Source organism: Canis lupus, chromosome 9 (assembly GCF_003254725.2).
Source record: "Canis lupus dingo isolate Sandy chromosome 9, ASM325472v2, whole genome shotgun sequence".
Taxonomy (NCBI): Eukaryota; Metazoa; Chordata; class Mammalia; order Carnivora; family Canidae; genus Canis; species Canis lupus.
The window spans coordinates 14,220,150-14,233,991 of NC_064251.1; the positions used below are offsets into that span (position 1 = coordinate 14,220,150).

Below are 13,842 nucleotides of genomic sequence, written 5' to 3' on the forward strand. Positions count from 1 at the left end.
TACAGATTGGGTATAGAAATTACTTAAAATAAGTAGATACGCTTTTTTTTTTTTTTAAGGCAAGTTTTAGACATTATGGGAAACAAAGTCTGTGTTATTTTATAATTATTCGGAAGATGTCCAGGAAGACTACATACCAATAAGGTGTTTGGCTAGGATGAGGGAGTGTGAGTGCAGGACCTGGATGCAGACAGGGAGGGGAGGGTAATAGAATGGGCTTTCAGTTTTTATTCTGTCTCTACATTTACTGTTTGATTTTTCTTTACATAGAAAACGTGCATGTTATTACATTTCTAATTGGCGAATAAAAGAATGGATGGGAATTTCCTGAATGTCATTCAGTAGTGTGTCACTTTGGGATCTAGCATGGACTGCTGAGTTCTTAGACCCCACTTGCTGGGACTCAAGCATGTTTTTAGCACAAAGTCATATCTCCTACCAGATACAGTTTTGACAGAAAAAAATTAGAAAAACTTTTGTAGATGCACAATTTTGCTGTCCTCTTAAATAAAAATGAGGTCCACCAAAGGATCTAATTTTAAGTAGCTTCTTAAAATAGAGAATTGTTTCCCTAGGTTTGGAAGTAGAAATGTTGACATATTTGGAAGGTGAATAGTTCTGAGATTTTTGAGATGGAGGAGTTTTCCCAGGTAGATAGATTTTTTTAAAAGGCAATTTGGTTATAAGTCCAAGTCAAAAATATAAGTAAAGCTACATGTTAGATGTAGTCTGGTATACTTTTTGTTGGTAGAATTAGATCTTCTAGTTTTTTGTTTTTGTTTTTTTTTTTAGATCTTCCAGTTTTTTTTAAGGCCTCCAGGGAACAATGAGTATTTAATCAAAAAGTGTTTACTATTGGCTTTTACTGTTCTCATTTTGGATTTAAAGAGTGTCTTTACTTCCTCTTTCCCTACATACCACCCGCAAAATATAAACAAAATACCCCACACATTCAGATAATACTTTGAAGTGCAACCATAAAAATAGTCTGTTTTGGTTGAATGGCCTCTTTCTTTCTGATTGGTGGCATGTATGCTAAAAGTTCAGAAAGACGTTTCGTACAGATTTTAACTTCAGACCCAACTAATTTCTAGCTGCCTTCCAGTGTACTAGGAGTTTCTCTGATTTGCAGAGTTGCTTTATTTATGCTGCTTTTGTTAGTGGAAGGTTTCCACTTTTTCATTTATAATGAACTATCTCTCAGGTCCAGGTCCAGTACCCTCAGGAATCTGAGATTCCTTTAGACTGTAGATTAATTTTTTTTTAAAGATTTTACTTATTTGTTTGAGAGGGAGAGAGCAGGGTTGGGGGTTGCAGAGTGGCTGGTGTGGGTGGTGGGGAGGAGAGGAAGAGGGAGAGAATCACAAGCAGACTCTGAGCTGAGTGCAGGGCCTGATGTGGAGCCTGATCTCATGACCTATGAGATTAGGACCTGGGCAGAAACCAAGAGCTGCACCCCAAACTGACTGAGCCCCCCAGGCAGCCTAGACTCTAGACTAAACTCTTAATGCTAGGTGCTCACAAGGTGTACTGTTGCTCAAGTAGAGATTCGTAATAGTCACCAAATCTGAATCTATTTGATTGTGTGAAATCCCTGCCCAATGTTTACAGGCTCTATGTGAACTGGAGATTTTTACGAGGCATTGAGGCGCAATTCCTGGCTCTGCAGAAAGGATTTAATGAAGTAATTCCACAGCATCTGCTGAAGACATTTGATGAGAAGGAGTTAGAGGTCAGTATGTTAATGTCATGACATCATTTAGTGTCACAGGGAAGGTTGGGAATTTTCTGTTAACTGCGTTTTAGAGGAAAGTCATATTGCTGGTGCTTTTGAAGTTTTATGGTACAGTGCTTAAGAATTCTTATTCACAGGAAAGGTCTTTCCTGCTTTGGAAAAGCTTTTTATTTATGCTTTGGATTTTCTACAAGTAAGCCATCTCTCTCATATTGTGAACACTCTTATGTTTCCATATTTTCTTTTCTTATTTTCAACAGATTTCATGTCTTAGGTGTACATTCTTCTATATGTACATGTTTTCTATTCCCTAATTAAGTGGTTATTTTTTTTTTCCTAATTCAGTGGTCATTGATATAATTAAATGCCATCACTTTGTCTCCACCATATTGAAATTTTTTGAATGAAAAGCTTAGGTTCAATTGGATTTACACTAAGCTTTGCAAGACAGCATTTGATAAACAAGATCATAGAGAAATAATTAAAACATTTAGGATAAAGTGTATCTAAACATCTTTCTTCTCTTTGGAAATATTCGTTACCAATAGCAGTAATAAACAGTTAACCATTTTTTTGTTTTCTTTTAAAGCTGGTTGTTAAAACACCTTTAGTCTGGTTTTATAATTAAGACTTTTAAACAAATACATCTGAACTACTTTGAAAAAATAATGAGGTTTTATAATTAAGACTTTTAAACAAATACATCTGAACTGGTTTTATAATTAAGACTTTTATACAAATACATCTGAACTACTTTGAAAAAATAATGAGGTTTTTATTCTACTGAAGGCCCCAAATTTAATTCGTGGCTAGGAGTAGCATAAATATTTGAAATCTACAAATAAATGTAAAAATTGATTAAAATTCATTAACCTCGGTGTCCTTTCTTTTTTTAAAAAAATATTTATTGGGGCACCTGGGTGGCCTCAGTTGGTTAAGCATCTGCTTTCTACTCAGGTCATAATCTCCACATTCTGGGATCAAGCCTGCATTAGGCTCCCTGCTCAACAGGGAATCTGCTTCTGGCTCCCCCACCCTGCCGCCGTTGTGTACTCTCTCTCAAATGAATAAATTTTTTTAAAAAATTAAATTTTTAAAAATTTATTTAAGTAGTTTCTACACCCAGCATGGGCCTTGAACTCACAACCCCAAGATTGAGAGTCATAGGACTTCTGACTGAGCCAGCCAGATTCCCCTTCAGTGTCCTTTCTAATTAAATCTATTAATAGACCTGTTAGGGGATCTAAATAGATTGGCTTGACTCCCTAACCCCATTCCTTTTGTGTTTGAACTATTCAGTAGTGAAATGGCCAGTGGAAGTGGCCAGGAATGGCAGTAATGGTTGAAATGAGTGAGAAATTTCACCTTACAATTACCACTCCTCTGGAGAAAAGAACTGAGGAGGTATCTTTTGTGTTATAAATACTTCCATAATCCTATTTGGATACCTACCTCCCTGTTGAGCCTAGCTGTGATTCAGTAATCTTTCCAGAACTCTATTGAAGCTTTGGTGAAGATTTTATGCAATATGATTAGGGTTTATTATGTAGTTTCTATTGGTAATGAAATTAATTTTTTTATGAAAATACATAATTTATTTTAGTGTTATATGGGATTAATAGAACTAATTCCAAAATGTGGGATTCGCAGTTATGTTTGCAGTTATGTTATGCTTTAATACTACACACTGTTATAATTCACTGTTATAAATACTTAGATGAATTAGTCTTGGACCCTAAAGACATATATTAATAGTATCCAAGTGATTTTGATATGGCTCATCTATGCTGACCTTGCATCAGGATGTCCAGCAGAGCTCTCTCTCAGAGCAGTTCTGTATTTTGTATTTTGCTGTAACTTAAAGATTATCAAATGGATTGTTCTTGCTTATCCAGCACCCATTTCTTGAGTTCCTGAGCAGTATGGTTCTTGCACAGGGTATATAGTAAAGTAGGTGTTAACACAGTATTACAGCAGTGGAAACTGCTGGCCAAGGCGGATGGACTCAATTGCCCAAATCCTAAAGCTCGTAAGTGTTGAAACCCAGTATGATATACCAGTATATACATGATATGATATACCAGATATACCAGTATGATACAGGTATTAAGGAAGGCACTGTATTTACTCTGAGTCTATTTTCTGTCCATTAAACATAATTTAGAATTCTATGAAAATACGAGACTTTCATCCTGTCATGTTCTCCACACTGGTGGTTCTCAGACTCTGGATAGGGAACCTGCAGGAAGTAGATACCACCCATGGATCCTTTTAAATACAGATCCCTAATATCACCCCAGACCCACAGAATCAGAAGTCTGAACATAGGACCTGATGGTGTGTATGTTTTGAAAAGCTTTCTAGATGATTCTGATTTGTATCTTTGATTAAGAACCATCATATGAGAGCCACCACTACAAATCTAAAGTTCTGTTTGAGGGATTTGGGGCTTAACTTTGGATTTCCATTGGCTCATTATTTGTGCAATATTTTAACAGCTCATTATTTGTGGACTTGGAAAGATAGATGTTAACGACTGGAAGGTAAACACCCGATTAAAACACTGCACACCAGACAGCAATGTCGTCAAGTGGTTCTGGAAGGCTGTGGAGTTTTTTGATGAAGAGCGAAGAGCACGGTTACTTCAGTTTGTGACAGGATCATCTAGAGTGCCTCTGCAGGGCTTCAAAGCTTTACAAGGTAGAAAAGCCAGAGGAACGCGACATGGCATCAGAGCACTGGTGGAGGGCGTCAATGTTTGGTTTATATAGTTTACAAACCACAGGCTTCTAAGCAGATTCTCTTCATTCTCTTCCATATCTGACTCTCCTTATCTTGATACCTTCTTCTCCTTCCTCTCCTTTGTTCCCCTCCCAAGAACCTTTTCCCTGGGGCCTCTGTGCCTGTAGTGAGTGCTGTACGTTAGAGACCGTAGGCAGTGGTCTCTGCCTTTTCTTTTCTGGTCACCTGGCTTTTAACTTGTGTGGCGCATTCCAGTAGGGAAAGCCTGTCTGCTTCCACTTCCACACCTCAACCTGGCAGAGCCAAAACCCACTTGGGACGCCTCTTCCCTCTACTTTTGTATTCTTTTCTTGGAGGCAGCCTGCATTGTGGAAGCCATTTGTTTGGTCATTATTGCACAGTGTCAGACCATTTATTTCCAAACATACTCCATTTTTAAGACTTATTTTCTGCGGCATAGCTATTTAATTTGGGGGCGAGTTGGCAATATCTCTAAGGATTGTGGCGCTTCGCTGGGTGGCACTTGCTTCCTTTCCCTCTGAAGCTCTTCATTTGCAAGGCTGCTGCCACCAGTCACATCTGAAGACCTACACAGCCAGACAGGACAGCGTTGCCCGCAGCACACGTGTTGGAAGTCCACGGACAGGGAAGGCATCCTTGGAGTTGTGCTTAATTCCTTACTTGGAGAACTTGTTAGCAGACTACCCAGAAGCGTAAAGTGAAGCTATATTTCTACATACACTTTTATGGGGTGTCTTATGTTAACTGGAATTTATTCCATGGACTGCTAATCTTTTGCTCTCGGCCAGGTTTGAGGCATGAAATCTAAATTTGCATTTAGGTTGTCATCTTTTTGAATGTGTGTATATATATATTTGATCTTGAATTTATCCATTTACTTTTCTTCTCATACATTTGGCACATTGATTTTTTAATAGAAGAAGTTGGCAAAGGATTCCAATCCTGGGCCTTTTCTCAAATTGATATGCTAGCATATTAAGGAATCCAGTGTTATCCAAGGTCAATTTCATTTTTCAAGACCCAGATTCTTTTTCTCCTGCCCTTGGCAGCTTATGTGGAGTCACCAGTGGTTCCATCTTAGGCCTTGTGGTTTACGTATCAGTTTTATTCTGAGATTTTGGAGACTCACACACACACCTACAGTGACGTGACCCACATTGACTTCTTTTGCAGGCGCTGCAGGCCCACGACTCTTCACCATACACCAGATTGATGCTTGCACTAACAACCTGCCGAAAGCCCACACTTGGTAAGTTGTTTTTGAAGCTTTTCCCCTGCATTCCATGTACGTAGGTGTTAGGTTTAAACCGATTTGAATTTGAGATTATGCAGAAATTGGTAGGAAAGCCTGAAAGTGGCAGTCTCTACTTTAGAGGAGTACAACTTTTTCTTTTAATTTTCTGTGTGTCATGAAATGTGATGTGACTGTATTAGTATACACTTGCTAGACCAGTTTGCTTATTCTGAATGAACTGTGTCAATCTGATTTGCTCATTTACAGCTTCAATCGAATAGACATTCCGCCCTATGAAAGCTATGAAAAGTTATATGAAAAGCTGCTAACAGCCATTGAAGAAACATGTGGGTTTGCTGTGGAATGACGGACTTCAAGGATTTACCCAGGACTCTATTTATACCCCGACCGACAGCCTCCTTTCAGCAAAGTTTCGCGGAATGCTGAAATACAGGAAAATGCCTCCCCCCCCCCCCCCTCAAAAGATTTTTAGGACACTGTGAGGGGAAAGGACAATTTTGAAATTCCTTTTCAAGGAAAAAAAAGAGGTCTTTATGCTTTGCCATGAGGCCACACTCAGCTGCTATTTAAAATTAATATCTTGAACCTAAAGAATGCTGACTTTTCCTACATTTCCAGAGTTAGGCAGTATTCTACACTTAAAGACTACTACTATTTTTATAAAAGGTAATCTATTCAAATTGCTCCACAGATTTCAAGTCTCTCAAACATCAAGACAACTTCAGCAGTCGGTACACGTCACATTTCATTTTGATTGAATACATGATTTTGAACAGCTCCTGTACTTGCTCTTTGTAAAAGAAAAATAAATAAAATTATTTTGAATTATTCTACCTTTGTAAACAATTGGCTAAAGGAATCATTATCTTTAAAAAACAATTAAGCCATTTACATGTTTAATTACATTTTTCTATAGCAAAGCATTATATTTTAAAAGCATTATATGTTTCAAACTAGCCTAAGTAAGTCTTTTGTATATTTTTCAAGCACGAACTTCCTGGAATACAGCCACATAATTTTGGTTGTCAGATTCCTAATGCAACCATTTAGTCTAAACTTAGCTTATTTGATACAGTAAGATGCATTCAGGGGCTCCTTTTTTTAAGAGACTTTTAAAAAAATCCTAATTTTTTAATCTTGAATCAGTATGATCAGGTATTTGGGATTTACTTCATCTTAAATGGAAATACTGCATTTTTATAGGTCCTCAGATTGTTGGATGGGATGGGATTTTCATTCTTTTGCTGGGTCAGCGTATCTTTAATATATATACTATTTCTGTAAACCAAAGTCTCCTATGACAAGTGCACCTAATTTATATTTTAATTATGGTCTAGCTTTCTATCAAGTAAACCATCCACAATCTTTGTTTAGCTGCTCAATATTTTAATCAGCTAAAATTATGACAAAGGAAAAATTTTATTCAGCCAGCTTAGAAAACCCCTGTTTTTACCTAACAAAATGAAGGTAGGGGTGAGGAGGGGGTAGGATTACTGGAGAAATAGTGATTCTGAATCTATGGTATAAATTACTTTAGAACGGAAGAATTCTGTTTTGGAGGTAAGGGAATCCCAGTTCCCTGGGTGTTGATCAGTGTCTGATTTTGAAATACCCAGATTGAGCTTTCAAGGTGTGTGGCATGTTGCATGATCCAGAAGGTAACCAAAATTCTGGAGTAAAGGATTGAAAAAATCTGAAGTCATGGGTGGCTTTTAAAATCCAACTATCAGAAATCTGCACTATATATATTTTTTCTTACACAGATGTGAATCAAGAAGGGCAAATTTTGATGAGATAGCTCCTTGGAAATGTTGCAGCTTAATTATCAAGTGAATAGGCCCTTTGTGTTCTTTCATCTGATGGATTGGTTTTCAGTCTGTGTTCACGAACCAAGGGGTTCCTCTGAGGTGCCTCAGAAGTAGTGGTTTAAGAGAGAAGGGGATGGAGGGAGAGGAGGGGCCTGGTTGGTATTTGAGTTGGAGCCTCTAACTCCCCACTCTCAACCCCTTGTACAGGAGCAGTTCCCAAGTCCTCTCTTTTATGTATTGGAATTCCAAGTAAGTTTTCCCAGAGGTGGGAGGTGGAGGCGGGCGGGGATAAAAGAAGCAGAAATTTTGCTGTTTAGAAAAAAAGAGTTGAGAACTGCTTGTGTAGTTTCGAAGCATTTGAATTTATTTCATTCAGCCAAATTGGACCGCTACATGCAAGCTAGTCGTAGTCCTGTGCGGTGGTAACGTGCTTCCACTGACCTTTTCCTTCCCAGACACCTTGTGTCTTAGTAGCACTCGAGAACATCTTGAAATGTACAGAAAAGGTTTCTAAACTCCATCAGTTGTCAGCTTTCACGGTAGTACCTTATCGGCTGCAGACTCATCTCTTGTATGTTATATTAAAGCACTAGTGCAGTGTGATTGTGCCTACTGTTACAATCTTCCAAAAACGAAGTCCATGCTGAACACATTAGAGAAGTCCTAACCAATGGATGCAGGAGTAAATGCTACTATCATAACGTACAGTAAAGCAGGCTAGTACCATCGCTTTTGAGTGCCTTTTTAACTTTATAATGATGACTTAATAGAGCTTTAAAAGAAATCTACCCTAGCAGTCTATGGTATCACCAACATGATTTATAAAGACATGATTTAGATTTCATTTTTCAAAATTACGTTACCTGATTACTTCCAAACAGGTGCTAAGCAAACTAAACCCCCACTGTGTCATTAAATCTGAGACTCGCCCCTCATGTGTAATGTGAATATTTATTTCCACACATCCCTCTTAGCTGGGTTTTTCTGCTCCCTGCCCCTAGTTGTGTTATTCCAGATATGTGATGTCACGTTTCCATACAGTGCCTCTCCATCATGAGTGCTTAATTATGAACAGTGATTACTTTGTAGAGCTCATATGCAGTACAGAGGTGAGTTTTGTTTTAGAGGGTCTAATTTCTTGATGTAAAGAATTTTTAAATAGTGCTGTGTATAGTGTACATTCTGTTTTGCACATAGTTTGTTGCCCTGAATGGGTTTTATTTTTACCGAGTCTCCTTCTTCTTCTTTTTTTGGTAGCATTTACGTTCAGAGCACAAAACTCCTTTCTTTTAAATACAATGTAATTCGCTTTATTTTACAACACTAAGTCTGCTTTGAACTTCCAGTGTGTTGAACTGGTTGCATTGTTGGGGATTAGAGATTATTTCAGTCATCTGTACAGTTTGATAGAGCAGCTCCTCCTGCTTCTGTTTTTAAGCGGTAGCACGCAGCCGGTGGGTGCCACACGTGGCACCTAACGTTAAGTTAGGGTGATGATTGTACCAAATGCTGAGTTGTTTTGTTTCTAGATGTAATTAGTTCACTTCATGTAATATTCTTCTTTCTCTCAAACTGACTTTAAAAACAAAGTTTTATCATTTTCATTGTATTTGTATTTATTACAGAGTGTTTTAGCTTTGATATTCTTTGTATTTTCACTCGGTTGTTACATGAGCTTTATCAATAACATCTGTATAAATGGTTTTTAAAAATTAACTATGTATGTGCCCATGCCGAAGTTGAGCAATAAAATGAATGCTGTTTGCACTGTCACAGCATCAAAGTTTTTAAAGAATACTGAGTTTACAATGAATTGTTTTGAAAAACCTTCACGATTGGCTTGATAAAGAGTGACAGCTTAGGAACCATCACGAGAGAAGTTTAAGAAGATTCGCGTGCCTTCCTTGGTTGTTGTCTTTGTCACACTGCAGGGCTCCAGAGAGCTCAGACCCCCCTTCCTGTCCGCAGGCAGAGCGGGAAGGAGGGTGCTTGCTGGGCAGGTGGGCTGGCAGTGGCTGCTGGGGGCTGTGTGGGATGGATTGCCGAGGCCGCCCTGGGCTCCCTGGGGAAGTGTTCCAGTCCCAGAACCGTGTCTGTCAGGGCTCTGGGGGGCAGAGCTGTGGTAGGGGCCTTTTTTGCTACCTTGGTGTTAAAGCAGTAAAATCCTCAAAAGGAGAAACCAATTACATTTTTCCGAGAAACCGACTTTAAGGGCCGTGATTTACAACTCTGTAAATGATAGTGGATCAAAGTCCAGCTAAATATATGGGTGGAAAAAAGGAATGGCTACGGTGTTTTCTCATCCACGGCACAGCCTGTGTGAGGCTCCCTGTAGCATAGGCCACACAGGAAGGAATGTTGGGGAAATGCAGCGCAAGTAGTAGTGGTAAAGTTCAAAGACTGGGCATGGTGTCCGTTTTTTTTATATCCTTTTGAAAATTTTTTTGCTTTGTCTTACCTTGCCATTTTTACTGGTTATTATATAAAAGTCGTAGCGCTAGTATATTAAGGATTTTAGTATTTTTATAATCTATGAGCTATGCAAAAGTTTGATTTGACGTGTGTTATGTTTTTCTTTTTATTCTGTGACAACCGAAAAGGTATGTCTCTTCATCGTGATGAAGGTTAACCTTGGGTATCCATTGCACTCATTTGTATTGTCTTTTTTTTTTTTTAAGATTATTTATTTATTCATGAGAGACACAGAGAAAGAGGCCGAGACACACAGGCAGAGGGAAAAGCGGGCTCCATGCAGGGAGCCCAACGCGGGACTCAATCCTGGGACTCCGGGATCACACCCTGCGCTGAAGGTAGACGCTCAACCGCTGAGCCCCCCGGGCGTCCCTTTATTTGTATTGTCAACCCGAGAAGCTTATAGTTAGGATATATACCACGAACGAGAGCTTTGTAACAGGATAAAGGTAATTATACAGAAAAAAGGGTTGTATTCCTACATTTACACTCTTAGCAAACTAGACAAGCCCGATTTTAATTTATTAAAGATTTTAAAATTTGTTTTAAAGATTGATTTGAGAACAAGCAAGAGTGGAGGGGGAGGGGCAGACAGAGATGTATAAAAAATCCCAAGCAGACACCATCCTGTGTGTGGAGCCCAGTGCAGGGCTCGATCTCATGATGCTGCGATCATGACCTGAGCCGAAACCAAGAGTTGGACACTTAACTGACTGTACCACCCAGGCACCCCAACGTATTTTAAGTAGTTTCTATACCCAGTGTGGGGCTTGAACTCAAAACCCCAAAATCAAGGGTCACATACTCCACTGATGGAGCCAGCCAGGTATCCTGACAAGCCAGATTTTGAAGTTACATTTTATTAGGTCTTTTCCCTATGACTTTTTTTGGTTGTTGTTCATTCAACAAATAGCAACTGTATTCCTGTGTGTCAGGCTCTGTACTTATTGCTAGAGATACAGCTTCTCTCTTGTGTTTGTGTTTGTTGTACAGTTGGCTACAATTCCACGGTGATCTGCTCAACTGTTGCTGGTTAGCATACTTCTGTGGCTATTTGGGCTATGATCTATCTAGGTTAACAATGTCTTTAATATGAGCTGTCAATCCCACTTCTGTCTCCCTTCTAGGGTTTTGTAAGTGAAGGAAGTGGGGAGGCAACTGTAGCAGTCCTTGGGGTGGGTGAGGGACCCTTCTAAGATATTTCTCCTGCCCACCTGAATGTTCATGAAGTGTTCTGACTTTTAGCCCAGGAACTGGGCTTGAGGATGGAGATGCACATCAGACTCAACCTTTCAGACCACTCACTTCTCCCAGAGATGATGCTGGCATGGCAAGAAGGGGAGAACCATCGAGACCAGAAGGGCCAAGTTCTTTTTAAAAATTGAGGTATAACAAGATTAGTCTCAGTTGTACAACTTAATGATTTGGTATTCGTGTATGTTGCAGATTGATTACCACATAAGGTTTAGTGTAACATCAATCACCATATATAGTTACAATTTTTTTTCTTGTGATGAGAACTTTTAAGATCTACTCTGTTAGCATTTTTCAATATGCAATATAGTATGAACTAGAGTCACCGTGCTGTACATTATATCCCTGTGACTTCTTTAATTTATAATTGAAAGTTGTACCTTTTGGCCCCTTTCACTCATTTTGCTGTCAGCTCCCCCCACCCCTTTCTGGCAACCACCAATCTTTTCTCTATCCATTTTGTTTCTCATTCCACATATGAGATAATAGTATTTGTCTTTCTTGGACATACTTCACTTAGTGTAACACCTTTATAGTTCTTTTTTTTCTTTATGGCTGAATTATGCTGCATTGTATATAAACACCATTGTTTTCCATATTTGGCTATTGTAAATAATGCTGCAGTGAACATGGGGGTGCATATATCTTTTCCAGTTAGTGTTTTCATTTTCTTCCGATAAATACCCAGAAGTGGAATTGCTGAGACAGTTAACTATCTAAAAAAAATTTTTTTTAAAAGATTTATATTTTAGAGAGTGCAGGCAAGGAGGGGCAGAGGGAGAGAGAATCCTCAAGCAGACTCCCCACTGAACATGGAGTCCCATGTGGGGCTTGATCCCAGGACTCTGAGATCATGACCTGAGCCAAAACCAAGTTAGACACTTAATTGAGCCACCCAGCAGGTGCCCCGTCTATTTTGAATTTTTTGAGGAACCTCCATATTGTTTTCCTTTGTGAATAGCCTGTTTTACATTTCCACAAACAGTGGACAAGGGTTCCCTTTTATCCACAACATTTCTTTTTGGTAATAGCCATTCTAACAGGCATGAGGTGGTTTTGATTCACAGTTCCCTGATTAGTGATGTTGAGCACCTTTTCATGGACCTGTTGGTTGTGTGTCATCTTTGTAAAAACGTCTGTTCAGTTCTGTTATTTCCTTTTTCTTTTTTAAATTCAGTTTGCCAACATTTACACCCAGAGCTCATCTCATTGTGTGCCTTCCTTTATCCTCACCACCCACATACCCCATCCCTCCACCCACCTCCCCTTCTGCAGCTGTTTCCCAGAATCAGGAGTCTCTCATGGTTTGTCTTCCTCTGTAATTTTTCACCACTCAGTTTCCCCCCTTCCTTTATTGCTTTCAAAATAGTGAATTTCTTATATTCCCACATGAGTGAGACCAAATGATAACTGCCTTTCTCCGATTGGCTTATTTCACTCAGCATAATACCCTCCAGTTCCATCCCCATCCTTTCTGATGGCTGAGTAATAGTCCATTGTGTGTGTGTGTGTGTGTGTGTGTGTGTGTGTGTCACATCTTTATCTGTCAAAGGACATTGTGGCTCCTTCCACAGGTTGGCTATTGTGGACATTGTTGCTATGAACACTGGGGTGCAGGTGTCCTGTTGTTTCACTACCTCTGTATCCTTGGGGTAAATACCCAGTAGTGCAATTGCCGAGTTGTACAGTAGCTCTATTTTTAACTTCTTGAGGAACCTCCACAGTTTTCCAGAGTGGCTGCACCAGCCTGCATTCCCACCAACAGTGCAAGAGGGTTCCCCTTTCTCCACATCCTCACCATTTGTTCTTTCCTGTCTTAATTTTATCCATTCTCACGGGTGTGAGGTGGTATCTCATTGTGCTTTTGATTTGTATTTCCCTAATGACACGTGATGTGGAGCACTTTCTCATGTGCTTGTTGGCCATGTGTATGTCACCTTTGGAGAAATGTCCATTCATGTTTTCTGCCCGTTTCTTGACTGTCTTTTGGGTGTTTTTAAGTTCTTTATGGATCTTGGATACTAGCCCTTTATCTGATATATCATTTGCAATTACTGTCTCCCATTTGGTTTCCTTTGCTGTGCAGCCTTTTATCCTGATGAAGTCCCAATAGTTCATTATTACTTTTATTTCCCTTGCCTTTATTTTTTCTTTAAAAGACTTTATATGACACAGAAGGAGCACAAGCAGGGGAAGCAGCAGGCAGAGGGGAGAGGGAGAAGCAGGCTCCCTGCTGATCAAGGAGCCTGATGTGGGTGGGGTTTGATCCCAGGACTCGGGATCCTGACTGGAGCTGAAGGCAGATGCTTAACCAATGGAGGCACCCAGGCGCCCCTCCCTTGCCTTTATAGATGTGTCTTCTATGCCTATTTTTTAATTAGATAGGGTTTTTTTTGTTTTGTTTTTTGTTTTTTTAGCTGAGTTCTGTTTTTTGAGGGAGAGAGGATCTTAGGCTCCACACCCAGCATAGAGCCTGATGCGGGGCTCAATCTCCTGACCTTGAGATTATGGCCTGTGCCAAAATAAAGTTGGATGCTTAACCAACTGAGTCACGT

At 39.5% G+C, this 13,842-nt stretch overlaps 1 protein-coding gene across 1 annotated transcript in view; it reads left to right on the top strand.

Annotated features, from left to right (window-relative positions):
* The window catches only part of SMURF2 (SMAD specific E3 ubiquitin protein ligase 2), a 122,790-nt gene extending 113,434 nt beyond the window's left edge, over positions 1-9,356 (top strand). The window contains exons 16-19 of the mRNA XM_025436555.3: positions 1,612-1,732; positions 4,234-4,435; positions 5,672-5,747; positions 6,000-9,356. Coding sequence (XP_025292340.1) covers positions 1,612-1,732; positions 4,234-4,435; positions 5,672-5,747; positions 6,000-6,099 — 499 coding nt within the window. The 3' untranslated portion in view covers positions 6,100-9,356. The remainder of the gene's footprint in view (positions 1-1,611; positions 1,733-4,233; positions 4,436-5,671; positions 5,748-5,999) is intronic.
* The last annotated feature ends 4,486 nt before the right edge of the window (positions 9,357-13,842 follow it).